At 40.7% G+C, this 24179-nt stretch overlaps 1 protein-coding gene across 4 annotated transcripts in view; it reads left to right on the top strand.

Annotated features, from left to right (window-relative positions):
* LOC124111027 (phenolphthiocerol synthesis polyketide synthase type I Pks15/1-like) overlaps positions 1-14872 on the top strand; it is a 149451-nt gene extending 134579 nt beyond the window's left edge. For 3 of the 4 annotated variants that reach the window (XM_048383544.1, XM_048383543.1, XM_048383545.1), the window contains 3 exons: positions 825-1006; positions 5033-5207; positions 9351-14872. In XM_048383544.1, the coding sequence (XP_048239501.1) occupies positions 825-1006; positions 5033-5207; positions 9351-14557 (5564 nt within the window). In that variant the 3' untranslated portion in view covers positions 14558-14872. The remainder of the gene's footprint in view (positions 1-824; positions 1007-5032; positions 5208-9350) is intronic. The other variant, XM_048383542.1, reaches the window with a different exon arrangement.
* Positions 14873-24179: the final 9307 nt, after the last annotated feature.

The raw sequence follows: 24179 nt of genomic DNA on the forward strand, positions 1-24179 counted from the left end.
ATAAGGGTGGTGTTCGTTTCCGGAGCATAACTCAAAACCCATTCAAAACTTTCATACAAAACTTTGCATGTCTATCAGACTCATGCTGAACTGGTGCCTTTTGCTATTTAGGAATTTTAGAAATCTTTATTTTTTACGTTTACATGGCAACAAGTTGGACTTAGGTTCTATAAGGTTCGTTTCCGGAGCGTAAATCAAAAATACTTTCTTACAAAACTTTGTATGTCTACCAGGCACATACTGAACTGGTGCCTTTTGCTATGTAGGAATTTTTATTTTTTATTTTTTTACGTTTCCATGGCAACAAGTTGGATTTAAGTTTTCATATAGGGTTGGTTCACTTATGAAGTACAACAAATAAACTGTTAAATATTTCCTTGCCAAACAGTGCATGTCCATATATAAAGTACATACTGAACAGGTGCCATTTGATATTAAGGAGTTTTAGAAATGTTTATTTTAGAATTTCCATTGCAGCTATTTTGACATGGGTTAAGAGAAATTTTGGGTCAGATACCTGGTTTGGGACCATAACGTGTTAAAATGGGTGGGGGATATAGATGACTTCGTTGACTATACGCTTGTTTCTTGTAATTTGTCATTTGTTTGCATAAAAAAAACCCACAGAAACCCACGTTTTTCTTTCCATTTCAAATGGATGCGACCATGGTGGATCTTTTGTTGGTAAAAAATGTATGCTTCTTAAGGAACATTCAACTCTTGACTCATTACCTACAGAATTGCACATTTACTTGTGGCTACTTTACAGACAGCTGCCGGGGGGATATGTCATCTTTCTGATGACTCTTGTTATATTTTTCCAGGTGATTGTTCAATGGCAATTTGTGGAGGAGTAACCCTACTTCTTCACCCATCATATTTCATCAAGCTTTGCAAGGCTCGGATGTTGTCTCCCACTGGGCAGTGCCACGCCTTCTCAGCAAATGCCGATGGTTACACGAGAGGAGAGGGATGTGGAATCGTCATCGTGAAACTCTTAAGTCAAGTAAGTCAATTGCACAGTTGTGTGTGTCGCAAAAGTATATATTTTTTACTTATCCTGCATTACTCCTAAATGAATTCACTGATTACCTTACGACAACTAGAAGGACAGCGCTACAGCGATGGTCCTGGGTGAAGAAACAAAGTTGTTGTTCTGAAGTCCCTTTTACTGACCACCTCCGCTGTCCTGTGAGCTTGATGACACCTAAGGTCACCTTCTTTACACCACTGCTTGTCCCAGCGGAGGTCTCCTTTTGAATTAATTTAGACCTTTAGTTTTCGCCTACAATTCTAAAATTGATCTGCGATGGGTGATGTATTCTTTAATATTCTTTTCATTATGTTGTGTAGTTTATATGAATTAATTAGGCGTAAAAAGACTTTTTCCCCGCCACATATTTGTTGTTCGTCGCCATTATAAATTGGTTGCCTGCCAGGGTAGTCAAATTGTTCACAATTCTCAGCTCCGTATGTATAACATATTCTTGTGTTCTTAAATACTACTAGCTTTGGCTTAACAGTGAGATGCGCATACATATACCGGTATAACTTATTGTATACACTTTTAACTCGTAAAATATGTTTGCCGCTAGATCGATATCAATTCTACGGCTTTCTTCCAGTCCCGCTTCATCAACAATTCTTTAATAGCGTAACTTATGCCTGCGCGTTGTACAAATGGTAGTGGGGAAAATCTTACAAAGGTTATCATCCACGTTGGTTGGCTTGCACGCACATGTGCTCGCAAAACTCTAAATGTAAATAGCTTTGGTTTACCTTGAGTTGCGTATATAAAGATATTGTATACACTTTCAACTCGTATCTTTTCCGATAGATTATTTTTCAATTCTGCGGCATTCTTCCGGTACCGTTTCGTCAACAAGGCTTTCATTGTGAAACTTATGCTCCACGTTGTACATATTGTCGTGGGGAAAATCGCCCAAAGATCTTTATCCACGTTCTTCGGCATGCACGCAGATGTGCTCGCCAAATTCTCGCCAAATTCTTAATGTAAATCTCTCTCCAACGAGTTTTAAGGCAGGTTACACGCAATCATATTATGAAGCAATCCCATCGTGAGACGAGACGAATGTCACAATCGCTGAATAGGGCAAGACATGGTTCGCTCAGTACCACCCAACCATTCTTTTCGGCGGGTAATATGACGCCCGTAACTGTGACTGCAGAAGTTCACCCTCCACAGAAATCAACAATACCGGAGTGGCGTGGCAGAGGCAAGTCTCAAGGACGACTACGTACTCACTGTACTACATCATGGTTTTAGTGTACACGTAGAGGTAACCCAACGGCTGACCACAGTTTAACTTGGAAAATCCAACATAGACATACTGTTGGTGAGAAGAGCTGTAGAGATGGCTCACAACCCAGTCTTAACACCGGGGTTTTATCCTCACATCTGCCTGGTACCCATGAAGGACTCAGACAAGATGAGAATTATCCAAATCTCTCCGTGTTCAAAGAACGTCACCCGAAGCGTCCGCATTATTGCCGCCTCACGACGTTGAGACTGCTCAGAATCAACATCAAAGCGTTCGAACCTTGATCAGTCTCGACTATCCATCCCTCCGACACCAGATTCCTCAGGTTCCAGTTTAGTGGAGTTCACTACAAATGGGTAGTGTTCCCATTTGGCATCTCACTGACCCCATAGCTAGCTACAAGAGTAATGAAGCCAATAACTTATCTACAATGCTTTTCTACACCTGACGAACACTTACTTCGAGTCGCAGATAGAGGACGGTCTACTGTGTCATCAACACACGCCAACGTTAGTACGCCACCGGGAATTCACCAGGCAGACGGCTACTTTATCAACTGGGATGGATAATCAACGAGGCGAAGTCGGAGTTATCTCTTTCCTATCGGCTTCAGTTCATAGGAGGCCTGTTCCAGACAGACCAGGATCTCCTATCAGTACCGAGGGACAGATGGCACAAAATTCTACGCCTCTTGTCACCTGCTCTACACCAACCACGCACGCTTCGCCAATGGCAAGTGTTGCTAGGGTTACTCACCTCGGCACAGGATTTAACTAGCATAGGCCGCTAACAACCGCACCCAATTCATCATTTCCTTAACCCTTACATCAGGCGTCATGATCCACTCAAGGTCATCACTCTATCTGCCGGCTCAACTAAGGCCTTACCTCAGTTGGTGGAGTTGTCTTAGGAGGAGGCTCTTTATTCGGGTTATGCCCGAATCTACACCTGTTCGCAGACACCTCCCATCAGGGGTGGGGTGCTCACTTGCAGGGCCAGACAGCCTCAGGGCTATGGTCCGGCGCTCAGCGAAACTGGCACATAAACAACTTGGAGTTGGAAGCTTTAATTCTGGCCATATCACATTGGCAGAATCTACTACAGTCAGCCCAACTCGCAATATCCACAGACAACAGAACTGTGGTGTGGTGCCTGCGCAACCAGGGAACAACGCACTCTCGCTCTCTCCTACAACAGACATTAAGATGCAGTGGATCGTCTGCAACTACAGTTTATTGTTCAGCACATCCCCGGATGTCGAAACTTTCTGGCCGATTCTTTATCGCGTCCACTGAGTGTGAACTTCACACAGAAGTATTCCAGTTACTGCTTCAGAAGTTCGGGCAACCAAACATCGACTTTTTGCTACTAGACCACCAACTAATGACGTGTGTCTCCCCGTAACTGGATCCGCGGACTTGGGCGGTGGACGCGTTCAGCATCCCTTGCGAAGGGCTAAAAGCGTACGCTTTTCCGCCACCAGTTTTACTTCCCAAGGTGACACAAGGGATCAAGGAGACAAGGTATCTTGCTCTCACTTTGGTCGCGTCCTGGTGGCTCAGAAAAATCTAGCAGAAGACGATCCACTACCCCTCCCACAGTGGTCCAACCTACTCATCCACCCTCACAGCAAATTGCCTCACCCAACGTCAGACAGGTTGCGGCTGCATGCATGGTTTGTCTTTAAACGGCGTTTAAATGTGAAGGGCTATTCGGCGCAGGCAGCAAAAGCTATAATAGCTTTAGTTCATTGTTCCTCTCCCAGACGACTGTACGATGACAAGTGGGGATCAGGCCAATCCTATCGTTTCTTCACCATCCAACCAAAATCGATTGTTGTTGGAGCCGAAGAGGAAGGTTTCTCCTGGGCTCGCTGAGGGCAGTTCGAGTTTTCACCCGCCGCTCCAAGACTAAGCGTGGTTCGAGATAGCAATTATTTATACCGATGTATAGTACGTCCACGACCAAAGTTAGTCGCAACACCATATCCCTATGGTAACGCGCAGTCATGCTTCAGGCTTACGTGATATCCAAACGGAATCCGCCGAGAGCGAATTACCCTCACGAGTTCAGGGTGTTGGCTTTTACCATGCCTTTACACAGTTTTGGCCCTGGTTACCAACCAACCCACGACGCAAATAATGAACTCGCCCTATACAGAGCCAACCTACTTCCATTTGCAGTCACTCAGTTACCGCCAGCGGAAGGATATCAGACAATCTTGTTTGTCAACACTGGCTCTATGACGTAGTGAGTAAAGAATGTAGCTGATTAGCTATTATTTTCTTTATTACTAAATGTGTATGGGGAATTTCTCTTTAATTCCTATGTTCAATCGTTTTGATATTTGAACAACCCTACCGTAATGGCGTATTTCTGAACTTTTCTGCTTCTCGGTTTATCGACCAATTGGTGTCGTATTTCAGCTGTAAATTATTGAGGTTTCTGCATTCTAAAGGTTTACCCACCTCCAAAGCGTCCGATACAGATGCATTAAGGAGTAATGCAGGATAAGTAACAAATGTTGTAAAACCTGAATAGTTTTTACATTTTTACATTTTTATACTTATCCTGCATTACTATGTTGAAGGCCCATCCATCGCAGATATGCCCTCCCCTCTGCAGGATAAGTATACAAATGTAAAAAAATATTTAGATTTTACCAAATCGATTAATACTATAACCACGAAACCAGAAGATCATTTGACAGGGGATTACATAAACATCCATCCCATAATTATATATTTCAGGCTTTGCATGATGGTGACAACATATGGGGAACTATTGTTACGGGATTGAATCAAGATGGTCGCCAGGTTACGCCCATCACAGCACCCTCAGGGAAACAACAGCAGGAACTGCTCAATGACATCTACACACGACACGGGATCGACCCGACTGAAGTAGACTACATTGAAGCTCATGGTGGGTTCACGACATTTATATAAAATTGAGTTCTCCACGAATGTTGTAGTTGACCGTAAAGTCTTATAATGTAGGCTATATTATACAATACCCATGACGTCTGCCTCTGAAAGACTTGCAACAATAGCAAATTTTGATGTTTATTAATTGTCATAAGAAAATTACAGGGTTTGACAAATGTCTTATCTACACACAAGCCCACTGGTCCAGTAGGAAATAAAAACTACTGGCCCAGATATTAAGGTACAAGTCCAACAAAAATTCAGAAATTTAAGAGAGCAAACACTTGTCAATATAGTTAAAGTCATTTTATTCATGACTTTACTGACTTTGTTTCATGCACTTCTAACCATGGAAATTTAAACTTCCATGATTGTTGGAATGTCCTTCCCCTCTTTCTTGCACTTTGTGTTGGTTCACAGGGCTTTTCAATTTGCCGCAGTGGCTTTAAAAAATTCCATTACAGAATACCGGTATGTGAAGCGTAGAAAGTAGCATTAATTTGATTGGTCACCATAATCACTTCCTGTTTGCTACGATGGAATTTATTGGTTACTAACAACTGGTCTCTCACTTTCCTATGTAGAGTCGTTATCATAGCACGTGCATGCCACACGGACATACATGTGAATAGCCACTTTACAGATATTTTATACGTCGTGTAACGATCTCGGTAAGGGAGGTAACTAAGTTTGGTAGTTGGCAGAGACAAGTTGATGTACGGCATTTGTTGACTGAATAAAAGATCGAGTGAGTTTTAACCTGAATTAAAGCGATTGGTACACCATATTATTTAAATGGCCAGCTGGTCAAGTTTCACTAGCATTTGTCGAGCTGGCCGGCGTATTTGTCGAACCCCGGAAAATGCTATGTTAATCTTATGTCTTAAACAGTAAGTATTCAGAAAATTCAAAGACTACCTATATAAAACAAAGACTACTTTCTAAAACAAGTATTTATGATGACATTTCGAATCAGTCTGCGATTTGACGACCCTTGTTCAAACAGGCATGTTCATATTGCTTTCTGTTGGGGTTTATGTTGGAAGTCTATTTGTAACAGGTTTGATGTCATCACGTGCCTTGCTCGGGCTGCCCCCAATTTGCAATACAGAAAAGCATGCATTCCATGCAAAAGTTTACTTTTATGCAAGCCCCAAGAATGGGTATAAAAACATGTGCGTTATTCCATATGCATTGTTTAACATCGTGCTGACAACAACCATTTAGAAAAACAACAAAATTACGCAATTATTCAACATTACGAAATGCCACGCCTGTCCGAAAATGAGCGTCTGCGAGCCATCGGTATGCTTGAAGCAGGATCGAGTCAACGTGATGTTGCATGGCAACTTAACGTCCACAGAAACACCATTTGGTGTTTATGGCAACGTTTGCAACAGACGAATGCAGTCAGAGACCATCCTCGGAGTGGCAGGCCATGCGTAACCAATAATCGACAAGACAACTGGATTTGAACAACACCCCTACGAAATCGATTCCAGCCAGCAACAGTACCTGGAAGAAGCATCCCTGGCCTTCGACGAATATCTTCACAAACCGTACGTCGACGCCTCAGATATGCAGGGATTGTCGCCAGAAGACCCGCCAGACGTCCAATTGTGACAGGACACCACCGTCAAGCACGTCTACAGTGGTGCAGACAACGTCTACGCTGGACGGCCATGCAGTTGGGACAAGTTCTATTCACTGACGAGTCTCGTTTTCACTTCAGCCACAGCGATGGACGGATTCGAGTGTACCGACGTCGAGGTGAACGTTACGTCAATCATTGTGTCATTGAAGAAGATCGGTTCGGGGGCGGCAGCGTTATAGTATGGGGTGGCATTACAGCAAGACAGAGGATCCGTTTGATAGTGGTAGAGGGAAATCTCAATGGACAGCGCTCCCGCGACGAGATCATCGACCCTGTTGTTATACCGTTTTTGCGTCGTCATGGCCCAGGCATTACCTTTCAACATAACAACGCCCGGCCTCGTATTGCTCGACTTGTTCAGGATTCTCTTCAACAAAACAATGTGAATGTCATCCCCTGGCCGGCTCGCTCCCCTGATCTCTCACCAGTCGAGCACATGTGGGTGAGATTGATCCAGGTCTGAGGAACTTCGAAACATGCTCCAGCAGATATGGACAGATATCCCACAGGACTTTGTGCGACGCCTGGTCCATTCCATGAGACGAAGATGTGTTGCTTGCATCGCAACCAGAGGCGGACACACACGCTATTGATTTGTAAATTGACATTTTGGCATGTTCATGTTTTTTTTTATGAAATCACGCCTTTTCTGAAGTCAGTATGGCAAATAAAACCATTTGAACACTTACAGGAGTCTTTTATCTGTTGCAAACCGAAATTGTTTCAGATTTGGTATAAAACATAACTTTGCATTAAATCTTATTCAGTGTCACAGGAACTTTTGTTGTTCAGTGTATAATAACTGTGGTAATAGCAAAAATGTTAGTGAGAATAGCATTCACCTAGCAGCAATAGTGGCCAAGTTTCCAAAATAGGCCTAGGCAGAATATTCAGAGTGAAAACAATGATCTTCTCGTCTTGATATAATGTGATATGAGAAAGGCATTCTCTTGCTCCCTTATATAGTCTAAATACCTTCGAGCAGGTTATATATCATATACTCTAGTTGTTCTAGAGGATTCCAAATTACAGTTCACTCCAAAATCATCAACAGTAACAGTAACTTCCACACCACTGCTTACATCAGAAAACTAACCATTGTGAAAACACAATGCTATGAGCTTTTACTGAATCTCAACAAAAACAACGTAATATATTACACTGCCATGTAACAACAATGTCCAATTGACACTACCAAAAGCCTAATCTAAATCTCGACCAACTATTTTGAAAGAAGCGAGAAAACCACATTGTGGTGCTGACAAACCTACTGGGCAACTCGTGCCCTTCATCAATAATACCATTGGTTCAATGAAAAGGTGGCACGCATCACAAACACATGCAAAGGCAAGTCACATGTTCATCTAAAAAAACACACGGGGGCAAAAGATATAGGAAATTACATCGGACATCCTTATTGAAATGTCCTCACATGACTTCCATAAGACATTTTGAAAGCATTGAATGTTGCAACCCAGATGAATTACTTTTGAGCAAGACCCGTTAACCGCTTTTTGATATATTCGCAGAAAGAAAATGTACTAATGCACTTCAAAATTTTTGAAATGTAGATACCGAAGGAGCTTTTGGAATATTGTTCGACATAAAGGTTACTACTACTGGATATTTAAAGTCATCCTTCTTGTTATACAGTCTTTTAGAGCAGTCTTTGTTGCTTTGAATCTTTATGCATACATGTAGATCTAAGTATGAAATATATGAGGCGGTTTCACTGCTTTCTTTCATTTCTAGTTCAGGTGGGTAAATTGGCGAAAGGGAATTGGCTATTTAACAGTTGATGATCATTGATATAACTGAAGCTCAAGTTAAACTTCTTGGCCAAATTGCCTTGTTCTGATTTGTCAATCCGAGCAGAATTTCCGATTCATATGCATAAAGAAACAGATCAGCAAGAAGGGGAGCACAATCGGTGCCCATGTAGATGCTTAATTCTTACCTAAATGTATTACCCACAGATTTCACATTGATGTTATCAATCAGAAGGTCCAGCATTTCACATACTGTTTTCTCAGTAAACTTCAGATGAAATTTGATTTCATTTTTTATAAAATTGCCCTGATCCTGATGCGTGGGATAATGGTGTTAAAAGTTGACAACCTTTTAATGTAATTGAATTTGGTTCTTTTCTGAGATTAAGTTTTTGGGAGTCTGTGAATATCAAGAACGTCCTTCCTTGATTGTATTAAGAATTATGGTTAATCTTTGTAACAGAGAGTGTATACATTTTTTAGCGCTTTGGAATTGAGTACAAAGAGGAATGGGCATGTCTTCAAATTTTAGAGTCGAGTCAAAAGTTGATATTGCTTGTACATGGTTTTGACAGGTTTACACATTTGTTTGAAGGGTGCAATGACATTCCCTGCTATCATAGTCAGTTTGTAGAAATGTAGCTTTAATTGCCATGTGAAGAGATGAGTGTTCCATGGCACAGACGAGGATTGCTGAAGCAGTTGTTCATCTTTACAGGCACAGGGACAAGACGGGGAGACCCTGTAGAAGCTACAGCTCTGGGGACCTTCTTTGAGAAGTTTCCTCGGCAACGTCACATTGGTTCTGTGAAGACCAACATCGGCCATCTAGAGGCAGCAGCCGGAGTGGCTGGACTCATCAAGGTCCTGCTGATGATGAAACACAACACCATCGTGCGATCCCTACACTTTGACAAGCCCAATAAAGATATTGACTTTGACAGGTATCAGTTTGTGGTGCCTGTTGAAAATGTTGACTGGAAACGGGAGAAGAAAATTGCATGTATCAATTCCTTTGGGTTTGGTGGTAGCAACAGTCATGCTGTTCTGAGATCATATTCTGTGGAACGTTTAGGCCAATGTAACGAAACAGATGAAATTGTACCAGTTTGCTTTTCAGGCTTTGATTATGATACATTACACAAATCAATTTCACAGTTCTTCAAACATCATGGGGAGTTACAATTCAAAGCCATGGCATACACGTCATGTGTGTGTAGGGAACACTTGGATTTCAGAAAAGTGTTCTTCTCAGACACCTACAAAGATCTTAAATTACAAATTGAAAGCCAGCTGTCAAACATATCTCCAACTCCCAAAAAAGACAAAGGACGCATCATATTTGTATTTTGTGGAATGGGTACAGCATGGGTTGGAATGTGCAATGATCACATGAAATGCAGTAAATGCTTCTTGGCAAAGATGCAGGAAATTGAAGATTGCCTCTATCACTTTGTAAACTGGTCTTTAATCAAGAGACTGCGTGCTAATTATGATGTGACAGATCCTTTGTTTGGTCCTATTGCCATCTTTGCTTGTCAGGTGTCTCTAGCTCACCTCTGGGAATCGTGGGGGGTGAAGCCTGCAGCTGTTGTAGGTCAGTCAGTGGGGGAGGTGGCTGCAGCACACATTGCTGGGATCCTGTCCTTGTATAATGCTGTGAGGATCATCCTTCAAAGGACTCGGATCCTGGCTATGGTGCCAAGTGGAAAGATGATGCTTATCCGAAATGTTGACATTGAACGAGTAAAGACAGCATGCAGGAAGCATCACAATCAGGCAGTTGTCGCCCTTCACTACAGCCCAGTCACATGTACTATCAGTGGTGATGAGAGGGCTGTTCTGTCAGTCAAAGAGGAATTAGGGCATATTTCAGATAGTAACACCCTGTTTCATGAACTTCCTGTCACAAGAGCTTTCCACAGTCCCTTCATGGCTTCATCTACACACCAGCTGGACAAAATATTATTTCCTTTGCAAACATCAAAGATGGCAACAGAATTCATTTCATCAGTTGACCCGGGCTTAAATGAAGAAGCCATAAGGTCTGTTACCTACTGGGGTAGGAACATAAGGGAACCAGTCAGGTTCTGTGATGCCATTATGAAGGCTGCTCGCAATTTGCATAACAATATCTTTGTGGAAATAGGCCCCAAACCAGTATTAAATTCTCACATACGGGATATTTTCAAACATACATCTCTGGATGTAACAACTGTCTCATCTATCCACAAAGGATCGAAGTACACTGATATGTATAATGCTCTGAGTGTACTGTATACCTCTGGAGTCAGCATCAGGTGGAACAGTTTCTTTGATGAACAGATGCAGCCAACAAGTTATCCAGCTCATGTTTTCAATGGAAAACCTGTTCTGTTGGTATCTGACACTGAACACCAAATGCTTATGGGTAGAACAGAGAATTCGGGCGGTCATCTGTTTCTGAAGGGCACTGTTGAATCTGGATCTGCAAGATTAATTATTGATCCAAACATTTTTAAAAGTGTGTTTGAGCACAAGGTGAAAGGAGCAATTATTCTTCCAGGTGCCGTGTATGCCGAGGCTGCACTTGCCATTGCAAAAAGGATAGCTTTAAATGAACACAAGGTAGTAAACATATCAGTGTCTTTCAAAAGGCTATTAAACCTACACACAACAGGACACATTACAAACATTGAAATCAAGGATAACACAGACAATATCCCCAAATGTGTGATGGCAGTTACTATCAGGAAAGGCACAACAGAGTACGCAGAAGCAGTGATCAGGCAGACTCTGGATGACGTCACACCAGACAGGCTTGATGTGCCATCAATTAACGACCGATGTAAGCACACGCTGACAAAGGAGGATGTTTATGAGAAGTTGGAAAAGGCTGGATTCAACTATGGGGTAATGATGTCTGTTATTCAAAGTAGCCAGGTGGCTGAAAAAGAAAGTCTTACTTTGATTGACATTGGATCACAGCTAGGAAGTGAAATGGAACTTACAGTTCTTCACCCTGCTGTTCTGGATGGAATGTTTCAAGCAGCTGTTACAGTGGCAACAAACATGAAAGAGATGCTTCCATTTTTTCTGAAAGGTTTGGTTGTCAAAAAGAAAATATCAAAGAACATGCTCGTCCATGTTAAGGTTCTTCAAGAAACAGAAACGCATGCAACATTTTCACTATCATTACTGACAATGGATGGTTACGTCATTGCGCACATTGCAGCTTTCACGTTGAAGGTGATTGGCGTGGAGACTTTTAATGTCAGAGACGTTGCTTATGAAATTCAGCCCAGAGCAATAGATCATGGTGTTTCAGTCTATAACAGTAAAACATTTCAGGATGTTTTGATGTTTAGCGATGGTGACAGCTCACTCACCTCAGGGCCCTGGAGAACTCATGATATTTCCACTTTACTCAGGAACAGTTTTCCTCTTGAACTACAACAGGCATCAACAGTGGTTGTCCTATTTCAAGCAATGCCTGAGAAAACTGAAGATGGGTTGTATCTGGAGAGATACTTGGAGGATAAAATCATGCCACTGAGATCTCTCATCCTCTACATATCCGAGAAATTTCTCAAAATACCAATCCTTATCATGACAAAGACTACTCCTGTTGATCTCCTTAATGCAAACAAAAGGCATGATGCACAAGCTTGCATAAATGAAGGTATTCAAGCTTTCATTAGATGTGTCAGACGAGAATTTCCTAGAATGGTCATAAAGCTTCTAAAGCTGATGGAAGATTCGGACACCTGTCTTCAGGCTGTTATAAACGGGGTTTTACAAATCCAAAACTATCCAGAGATCGAGATGAACAACAAACAGTTCTATGGACAGGTGTTTGACCCAGTAAAAATATCTACACCACATGTTCGACCAGAAAGTCAAAGAAATGGTATGGGTACAATTTTAGTTTCAAAAACTAGTGAAACTATTACAGAACCATTTTTCACACTTTCAAGAGAAGCATCTCAGATGGCAGTGAAAGAAGTTAGGTTCACTACCCATTCAATTGCAGTTCACAATACATTCCTGACTGAACAGGTACTCTGTGCTGATGATAACGAGGACAACCCAATGACCTATCCAGTTCTCACTTATGAGTCGAGTGGAACCATTGAGACATCTGATACTGATATAACAGCTGTTATTTGCTACCCACATCTAGTCATACCAAAGACCTGTGTCCCTCAGAAATTTGTGATGGATTTGAAGGACCTCAAGAATTATGAAACAGGATCCTTGTTGAAACTTTATTGCCTTTGGCGATTATGTGATCAAGTGATGAAAGAAACTGCAATATTGTACACACGCCAGACAAAGAAATATGCTGAGTCAATGAAGGTTCTACTGTTGGCAAAACATTCACAACCAGTTGTATTGTTGACACCAGATGAAATACCATCTCACCATGGCAGCCCAGTGGTCATATCTACAATACAGATAACTGCAGAACTAGCACAAATGATTGTTCGGAAATGGCATTGTCTAGAGCACATTGTCTGCTTCAAAAACATGATGAAAACTTCCATTTTAAAACTGGTGAAACGTGAGAGATTACAACTGAAAGTATCCATTGTGAGGTCCTTGGAAATTCTGTCATTCAGTGAAATGGAGACACATATTCCAAAGCTGTACATGTGGATTAAGGACAACAGCAGAAGTGTGGATGAAATATTTCTGTGTTTCAAGTCTGTGTGTGACTCATCTCTTGTGTCGCAGTTTCTACCAATTGACCTTACCGAATTTCTCAAAACAAAGGAATGGAATATTTACAGCGATGCAAGCCTCCATACAGAACAAGTGGGTATACCAGAGAATATGCTGTTTGATAAGACTGGAATGTATCTTGTTGTTGGAGGTTTGACTGGATTGGGATGGGAATGTGTCTTGTATTTGGCTAGCAAAGGAGCAGGATGTGTTGCAATGCTCAGTAGACGTCATCCTAATGATGACAAACAAGCAGACATTGAACAGATATCCAAGGACTATGGATGTAGTGTGACATCAGTGCAAGCAGATGTTCAGGATATCAGTGCTCTGAAATCAGCATTGTCGGAGTTGAAGACTAGTTTCCCTATGTTCTCATTGAAAGGGGTGTTCTTTGGGGCTGCTGTGCTTGACGATGGACTACTTCCGGACATGACAAGAGAGAAGTTCTACACAGCTTCTTCTCCCAAGGTTACTGGATCCTGGAACCTGCATCTCCTGACAGAGCATCTACCACTGGACTACTTTGTGCTGTTTTCATCTGTAACATCAGTCTTTGGAAACGCTGGGCAATCAAACTACGGTGCTGGGAATGGTTTTATGGATGGCCTTGCGCATGTGCGGAATAAAAATGGTCAGAGTGGACAAACTGTTAACTGGGGCCCTCTGCGAATGGGAATGCTACAAGAAAAGAACATAAAGATTCTTGAGTCATATGGATATAAAATCATACAGAAAAAGAACATACCAGAATGTCTAAAACATGTACTCATGTTGAACAAACCGCAAGTTGTCATTTGTGAACTTAACCTAACAAAGTTTGAAGAGACTCTTCAAAGAGAAAACAACCCGGATTTTGCATCTCGTTTTCGGCTGCTTGTTTCTCCTTCTGCATCTCCCGTGCGACCAGCTTCTCATCCAACTTGGAATCTGAAAGAATTCAGGAAAATCTCAAAAGATGAAGCCATGCTGAAACTCATGGAGTATGTGAAAGCTGTTGTTATTGAAGTTGCCATGCTGGACGAGACCGCAATAGATGTTGAGCAGGGAACCCGAGAACTGGGTGTTGATTCGATGAATTTCATACATATCACGACGCAAATCAGGGATGACACACATGTTCAGCTGTCGCCAACAACACTGATCGTCGAAAATGCGACGGTGTCCCAAATTTCGAGGTATATCTATGAACAATTGAGAATAAACGTTCAACAGGAGTAATCAGAAAGAGATATCCTTTCATTTACAGTCAGCATGCATGCAGTCATGCCATCAAGGACAAACCTGACACAGGATATTGTCATGTTATCCAGTATCTCGCTGCCACAGCACATAGTCATGTCATCATGTTGTTACCTGACACAAAATACAGCCATGCCATCAATTAGCTCTCTGGCACAGCATACGGTGATGCTACATTGACCTATCAGTAATCTCGGTAGCAGTCTACTGTTATGTTGACTTCATGCTTTGCATCAGGTTTGGTTTGTTCGTTGTTTAACGCCTGACTCAGCTATATGACGACGGTCTGTCAATAATCGAATTTGGACCAGACAATCCAGTGATTGATATCATGAGCATCGGTCCAAGCAATTGGGATCGATGACATGTATCAACCAAGCCAGCGAGCCTTACCACTCGATCCTGTTAGTTGCCTCTTACGACAAGCATAGTCGCCTTTTACGGCAAGCATGGGTTGCTGAAGACCTATTCTACCCCACATCTTCACAGGTTCTTTGCATCAACCTTTCCCTGTGATTACTCAGTCCCGTACAGGACTGATTATTATGTTGTATACACTTTATACAGATGTTTTGATAACATGAATGTGAAGTTTCTGTGTATCTAGGATAACCTGTCAGTGATCATGATTCTTATAAATTATGACCACTTGGATGTGCTTCTATTACACAAATTAATTAATGGATTACCCACAAGGGGATTGTCAAAATCCGCACCGCATAACATTTTAATTTGATTTCACTGTTAATGTAAGCGTTGTGTTGTACTGTATGTAATCTATAATGTCTTAATGTGTGGTGGTTGTGTTAGTTGCTTTGATTTGGCGTGAACTACTTTATTGCATGTGCTGAGTGAATGGGTGGGTATAAAAGAGATTGTGGCCTCGGGGCGTGGGCAATATTCTTATATAGATGTTTTTTTTTTGCTTATGCCTTTTATATTGAACATTCAATCTTGTGCCTGTATCATTCTTCTCCGTCCTGAAGGCGGGGAAGTGTTAGGGTTACTTTGACTGAAGAAGAGCGCCATTTTTTGTTTCTTTAAACTTGGAGTCTGAGGGTGACTTAATCTGGACATGTTTTAACCAATCGCCTGTTACATTCTGTGACTTAGTCATGCTTAGTAGTGTAGATAAGCCATGCAATTTGTTCAATTATTTTTTTTAAAGAAAGCTAAAAATACTAAGGGGAAATTTATCTTCTTTCGCTAAAGTTAACCGGTCCATATTTGTAATGATATAATATTGCTCATTGAGCTATAGGCATGGTATATAGCTTTATCACACACTGACATTGCAATGCTGTACATCCTCTCTTTTTCAACCTGCGGATTTTGAGAGTGAGTGATTATCTCCCTTAGCATAATAGCTCTATTGCGCACTACCTTTGCAATGTATCGTATGTTATTCAGGCAGCCAGCCAGAAAAATATCCAGGGACTTCAGATCAAACATGTGATGCGCACTCAATCTTTCTCCCTTCACACTTCTATTGCAACACATTGTTCAGCACGATTAAATAGCAGGCTTCTAAAAAGTGTGCCTGCAAATCTTGTAAAAACAACACATGTACAACAACCGGTTTGATATGAGTTGATACTTTGTAATTAGTTGTATTGTGCTTGCTGTGCATAGTTAAACACAGTATTATTTCAAGTCATTTCACTGTATGTAATGAATAGTTCATACCGTTTCGTGCAGTGGTTTACGGTTCTACATGGCTAATTGCACTAACAGTTTCTTTTACTTCCGGCACAGATTATACACACGTATATGTTTTTTGTTTCTAAGTACATATGAAATTAACTTGCTGGTCTGTAGTTTGCAATTATTTTCCTAAAAAATAATAAGGTTGCATGATATATTCACGATGTTGGGTTTAACATAGTAACATTCTTCTAAAGATACTCCAAATCTAAACCGAAAGTAATCCAAACGCAAACCCAGGGAACCAAACGAAACCGTACACAACAGTATTGGATCGTATTCCAGTTATATCATGGCCTGTCAGCTGGATGTTGGAGGAAAGCCCGAAGTGTTGCAGGTCTTAGATGTTTACCACTTTCGTGAAACCCACGAGCACGGGTATGGTGCTGACAAACCTAGAATTAAAATCGGGTCGAACCGGGATTAGAACACACTGTCATAGGTTTCTGGCGTATCAGGTTTCTGCATAGCGAATTGCCGCGCCTCGGGCGACTATGGCAACCGTGCCCCCGTACACAACTGTAACAAACTATCGTACAACAAAGATTTTTTAATGAGGTTGCGTAAGATATAATCATATGGAAACGATATGGGAATGGAGTAAATTCAAGTAATGTTGTACATACAAGACATATTTATAATTGTAGAAATGATCACTGGTATTGGAACTTGTTTCTGGATAACTGTTGGTAAAAAGAATTGAGTAGTGTTCCTTTTTACAGAGTGTATCAAATTCTTTATAATGATTGAGGATTTTTTTTAGAAATGATGCTCTTTCTTGGTTGTTCTTTATAAGTGTTGCCCATCTTCTAAGACATTGCATCACTACTTTCAATATTTACTTTGTGATTGCTCAAAAGACGTTTTGAGAAATGTGACCTATGACCTTTGTTTTTACAATATGTAACATAATTCTCAATATTTATAGATGACTTGATCAACCTGTATGTTCTTAACTTGTTGTTGGATTTAAAGGAATCCCTTAATGTATGTCTTGAAAGTTGGACTGAAGTTTATTTTCTGTAGATTCATTACATATTTTTCTTGGTTTACTATTTCAAAAGTTTGTTTTATTTAACACAGCCAACATTTTGTCCGGGAAGATTGATATTTGCTTCCAAAGCATTTTAAAAATGACATCCATAAGGTCTTGTTATGAATTATTTTTTTATATTATTGGTCCAAATAGTGGGCCTATGCCTGACATGTCCAGTTGTGTGTTTTCTTGACTACTCATAGTAATGATTTATAAAACTGAAGCCGTAGTCTTTCTGGAATAGTTTTTAACATTGCAAAATCTACACGCAAAACTTCACAATTGTATTATTAGTTCTATAAGGGTTTTAACAATGTTATTGCAAACTTTAGAAGGATATCGTCACGAAAGACTGATGTTTTTAACCTTTGGTAAGCACCTGTTGCTTTCATGTGAGTGACTGTATATAGCTTTTGATCTTTCCATTTTTTGAAGTTGTGTACATAGAGATGTGTATCTGTCAGCTGTGGTATTGGTTTTCCTTGTGCTGACCATTTAAAGACATTGTTGTTTTTATTGTGCTTTCCAAAAATAACTAAATTAAGAACAACCAATTTGTACTTTACACCAACCCGCTTCTCGCTTACACTTCCTTCCTCTGCATATGACATTATATAGCGTGGAACAATTGATGCACTGCAGCAATCTCAACTTGTTTGTGTAGTATGTGTATTTAAGTGTAGTCATAGGATATTATGCGGATGTATGGATTTGTGTATACAATGGATTATATAGTGTCAGGTGACCGGAGAGGAACCTGTTCAGTGTTGAAGGCTGCTGGCCTCTGTGGTAGAAGACTGACCAAAGAAGTGACGACGACCGACCAACTGGAACGAGAGAGATATGTAGCCGATGTGCACATTGGACATATGTCTTTGGAAACAGTTATATCATTACTGTGTTGACTTTATTATAAATAGACGGTGACTGTGAAGTTCCATAATGTGCTACTAGTAATGTGTGGTGTATTCTTAAAGGCAGAAGCTACCTCATGTTGTGCTGTATTGCCCGTTGATGTCGATTTATTAATTTCTTGAAAATTGTTGTTTTACTCTTCTCATGTGTACTCAAGGATGAAGGTAAATGTCTTGTACTTAAAATGTAATGGAAAATACATATGGCGCTGTTTGTAATAAAAGTGGACAGAAAATCCTTCTTGAAAATTGTTCTCATGTGTATTTACATACGTCCTGGTATATCGACATACGTCATGGTGTGTTCACTTTTCTGGGTATGCCTGCATACGTCATGGCATATCTACATACGTCATAGTGTGTTCACTTTTCTGGGTATGCCAGCATACGTCATGGCATATCTACATACGTCATGGTGTGTTCACTTTTCTGGCTATATCTGCATACGTCATGGTATATCTACATACGTCATAGTGTGTTCGCTTTTCCGGGTATGTCTGCATACGTCATGGTATATCTACATACGTCATGGTGTGTTCATGTTTCTGGGTACATCTACATATGTCATGGTATATCTACATACGTCATGGTGTGTTCACTTTTCTGGGTATATCTGCATACTTCATGGTATATCTACACACATCATGGTGTCTTCACGTTTCTGGGTGTGTCTGCATACGTCATGGTATATCAACATACGTCATGGTATGTTCATTTTTCTGGGTACATCTACATACGTCATGGTATATCTACATACGTCATGGTGTGTTCACTTTTCTGGGTATGTCTGCATATGTCATGGTATATCTACATACGCCATGGTGTGTTCACTCTTCTTGGTGTGTCTGCATACATCATGGTGTGTTCACTTTTTTTGGTGTGTCTGCATACGTCATGGTGTATTCACTTTTATGGGTATGTCTGCATACGTAATGGTGTGTTCACTTTTCTGAGAAAGTCTGCATACATCATGGTGTGTTCACTTTTCTCGGTTTGTCTGCATACGTCATGGTGTGTTCACTTTTCTTGGTGTGTCTCCATTCGTCATGGTGTAATCACTTTTCTTGGTATGTCTGCATACATAATGGTGTGCACACGTTTCTGAGTATGTCTGCATAAGTCATGCTGTGTTCACTTTTCTGGATATGTCTGCACACGTCATGGTATATCTACATACGTCATGGTGTGTTCACTTTTCTGGGTACATCTAGATACGTCATGGTATATCTAAATATGTCAGGCTGGGTTTACGTTTCTGGGTATATCTGCATACGTCATGGTATATCTACATATGTCATAGTGTTCACTTTTCTGGGTATATCTGCAGTCATCATGGTTTATCTACATACGTCATGATGTGTTCACATTTCTGGGTATATCTGCATACGTCATGGTATATCTACATACGTCATGGTGTGTTCACTTTTCTGGGTATGTCTGCATACGTCATGGTATATCTACATACGCCATGGTGTGTTCACTTTTCTTGTTGTGTCTGCATACGTCATGGTGTGTTCACTTTTTTGGTGTGTCTGCATACGTCATGGTGTATTCACTTTTATGGGTATGTCTGCATACGTAATGGTGTGTTCACTTTTCTGAGAAAGTCTGCATACATCATGGTGTGTTCACTTTTCTGGGTTTGTCTGCATACGTCATGGTGTGTTCACTTTTCTTGGTGTGTCTGCATACGTCATGGTGTATTCACTTTTCTTGGTATGTCTGCATACATAATGGTGTGCACACGTTTCTGAGTATGTCTGCATACGTCATGCTGTGTTCACTTTTCTGGATATGTCTGCACACGTCATGGTATATCTACATACATCATGGTGTGTTCACCTTTCTGGATATGTCTGCACACATCATGGTACATCTAGATACGTCATGGTATATCTAAATATGTCAGGCTGGGTTTACGTTTCTGGGTATATCTGCATACGTCATGGTATATCTACATATGTCATAGTGTTCACTTTTCTGGGTATTTATGCAGTCATCATGGTTTATCTACATACGTCATGATGTGTTCACATTTCTGGGTATATCTGCATACGTCATGGTATATCTACATACGTCATGGTGTGTTCACTTTTCTGGGTATGTCTGCATACGTCATGGTATATCTACATACGCCATGGTGTGTTCACTTTTCTTGTTGTGTCTGCATACGTCATGGTGTGTTCACTTTTTTGGTGTGTCTGCATACGTCATGGTGTATTCACTTTTATGGGTATGTCTGCATACGTAATGGTGTGTTCACTTTTCTGAGAAAGTCTGCATACATCATGGTGTGTTCACTTTTCTGGGTTTGTCTGCATACGTCATGGTGTGTTCACTTTTCTTGGTGTGTCTGCATACGTCATGGTGTATTCACTTTTCTTGGTATGTCTGCATACATAATGGTGTGCACACGTTTCTGAGTATGTCTGCATACGTCATGCTGTGTTCACTTTTCTGGATATGTCTGCACACGTCATGGTATATCTACATACATCATGGTGTGTTCACCTTTCTGGATATGTCTGCACACATCATGGTACATCTAGATACGTCATGGTATATCTAAATATGTCAGGCTGTGTTTACGTTTCTGGGTATATCTGCATACGTCATGGTATATCTACATATGTCATAGTGTTCACATTTCTGGGTATATCTGCATACGTCATGATATATCTACATACGTCATGGTGTGTTCACTTTTCTGGGTATGTCTGCATACGTCATGGTATATCTACATACGCCATGGTGTGTTCACTTTTCTTGTTGTGTCTGCATACGTCATGGTGTGTTCACTTTTTTTGGTGTGTCTGCATACGTCATGGTGTATTCACTTTTATGGGTATGTCTGCATACGTAATGGTGTGTTCACTTTTCTGAGAAAGTCTGCATACATCATGGTGTGTTCACTTTTCTGGGTTTGTCTGCATACGTCATGGTGTGTTCACTTTTCTTGGTGTGTCTGCATACGTCATGGTGTATTCACTTTTCTTGGTATGTCTGCATACATAATGGTGTGCACACGTTTCTGAGTATGTCTGCATACGTCATGCTGTGTTCACTTTTCTGGATATGTCTGCACACGTCATGGTATATCTACATACATCATGGTGTGTTCACCTTTCTGGATATGTCTGCACACATCATGGTACATCTAGATACGTCATGGTATATCTAAATATGTCAGACTGTGTTTACGTTTCTGGGTATATCTGCATACGTCATGGTATATCTACATATGTCATAGTGTTCACTTTTCTGGGTATATCTGCAGTCATCATGGTATAACTACGTACGTCATGATGTGTTCACCTTTCTGGGTATATCTGCATACGTCATGATATATCTACATACGTCATGGTGTGTTCACTTTTCTGGGTATGTCTGCATACTTCATTGCGTGTTCACTTTTCTGGGTATATCTAAATACGCCATGTTTGTGTTTACTTTTTAGGGTATATCTACATACGTCATGGTATATCCACATACGTCTTGCACTGCAAACACGAAAACGTCGTTTTTTCCCGTATATGGTCATTGGACGGAAAAACGACTAAAAATTCATTAAAATTGATTAATTGGTCAGCGTCTAGAAAGTGTCCAGAAAAGGGTCGAGTTTTTCAAGCGTAAAATGGACGGAAAAACGATGCTTTTTGCTCCGCCTTGTACAACTGTTGACGGCCAATCAGATGGCGCGGGTCCCCCGGCGCACGTGATGCCCAAGGCTTCCTTTCGGAAGCTTTAGGTTTCGTATTTCTGGCATGCCTTGCTCTAGTATCTGTCGCGCGCAGTGCAGCGAGATTTGTTGATAAGCTAGTTATAGGATATATTACATGTTAATGGAATTCAGACACGCGCCAAGAAGTCAAACCAAACAATGTTACTAAGTTTATTGTGGTAACGGCTATGTACAGTTACCCCTATCGGATAATGGGTTGTGTTTCATTTGGTTATAACAATAACTAATATTTTAATGTGAAGTTTACAAGATATACGACTTGGACGCGAGGTCGGTCACATGACGTTCTTCACGTGACTGTATTCTTGAAAAGGCGTAAACACTGACTACTTCCACATTCCTGGGGAAAACCCTTGGAATTCCCTGGTACGAATTCATACAGAAGCGTGGTTGCAAGCCCATTTAAGGATACCCTCGCTACAACCCATCCCAGAGAGAAAAAACACGAAAAAAAATCCAAAATGTCGCAGTGACAATTTACAGAAATCTATGAATTTACCTTAGTATCTATTTGACACATCTTCACAATCACCTTTTAATGATCGGCCAATTGATCAGTGATGCCAAAGGCTTGAAATAGCCACAGGTTAATTAACAACTTCGAAAATATCTCCCGTCACGTTTATCGTGTCGGCCATTTTGTACTTGATGTAAATGTATTACGACGCTCTGTCGTTGTAATTGACTTACTGAGGTAATTCTGTAAAAGATCTTCTTATCTCATGAGGATATTGTTTGGAATATATTTCTTGTAAACATACTAAAACATATGTTCCTCGCTTTGGGGGGAACTATTTTATTCCGGGGTGGCCCATTAAATCTAGTAGTAAGTCAAGGCACCATGCGTGATCTGTTATTTTATGTGATTAAATTACGATTTGGGGCGTTAATAAAATACACTGACGCAAGTATATTCTATTCAAATCAATTGGATAATTGAATATGCTTTCTTTTACATATTACATAACATCACTGCACAAAATATGAACAGTTGCAGTAACACACTACGGTAATCGCATTAAACATCATTTTCAACTGTACAGTATATCAGTATTTCAGTTATATCATGGTGTATCAGACTGATGTGGGATAAAAATCCGAAGTGGTTCAGGTCATCCAATGGGTGTTCGGGAAAAGGTGAGCGTATTCTGCCACACAAGTGGCACCCGTCACAAACACATGCAAGGACAAGTCAATTGTTCACCTGAACAAAGCACGGAAACACACAATGATGCCCGTCCTCAGTTTTACCGAGCATGTAAATTATTTTGTCCGTCAAAAACATGGACGAGTATAAACAATATGTTCATTCACGTAATACATGTAATACATTTGACAAAATGTATTGACTCGGAGCATTATTGTTAACCACAGCGTATGCAGTTGAACTCATCACCCATCCCATTATTGATAACCCTTCTTGAAGATCTATGAAATCAGAAGCTGCAACACTCTATCTTTTAACTGGCATGTCAGACTTCTATTTCATTACTCAGTTTTATTTGCACGGATTACTATGGAAGGGACATTGTCTCGTTGTCGCATTGTCGCATTGACGCCTTTACAAAAACAAGCAAAACGTGTCAAAATTAACAAAAGCGCGACAATTGGCCATTTGTCGCATTGTCGCGTGTTCGCATTGTCGCTCTTTGGTAATCCTTTTCTTTATTTTACAAAAGGGCGACGATGCCTTAACGCGACATTTTCAAGGTCAAAATATGTCTCGTTGTCGCATTGTCGCCCCATCACAAATGTGTATAAAAGGCGTAAAGTTCAGTTATTGTTACAGTTAGGAAGTTCAACCTGATACATGTACGTCTTGAAATGAAAACCGTCCGCGAGTCCATAACGTTTTATTGTGAGCTCTTCTCTAAAAGTGCTTAGTGTTCAACTCCCAGTTCCAAACACGTAGTACCTCCTCAATATTCCACATACCTCCAGTGCAGTGGTCTTCCGGAAGATCTTACTCTTGACCGTATTGGACAACTGAGCTCGTTGCAACCCTCGTGATGTGTTTGCCGAAGGGAGAGGTGTAGGAAATGTGTGCTCCAGCCCAGCAGTTGATATACTGTATACTGCATGTGATACTTATTTGCGGAAATGTTACAACTTTCAAGATTCAAGATTCAATTTGCATATATTTCATATACAACAGACCGCCGTCATATATCACTGGAATACTGCTGAGAGCGGCGTTAAAACAAA

This window comes from Haliotis rufescens, unplaced genomic scaffold, assembly GCF_023055435.1.
Source record: "Haliotis rufescens isolate VD_foot unplaced genomic scaffold, xgHalRufe1.0.p SCAF_5, whole genome shotgun sequence".
NCBI lineage: Eukaryota > Metazoa > Mollusca > Gastropoda > Lepetellida > Haliotidae > Haliotis > Haliotis rufescens.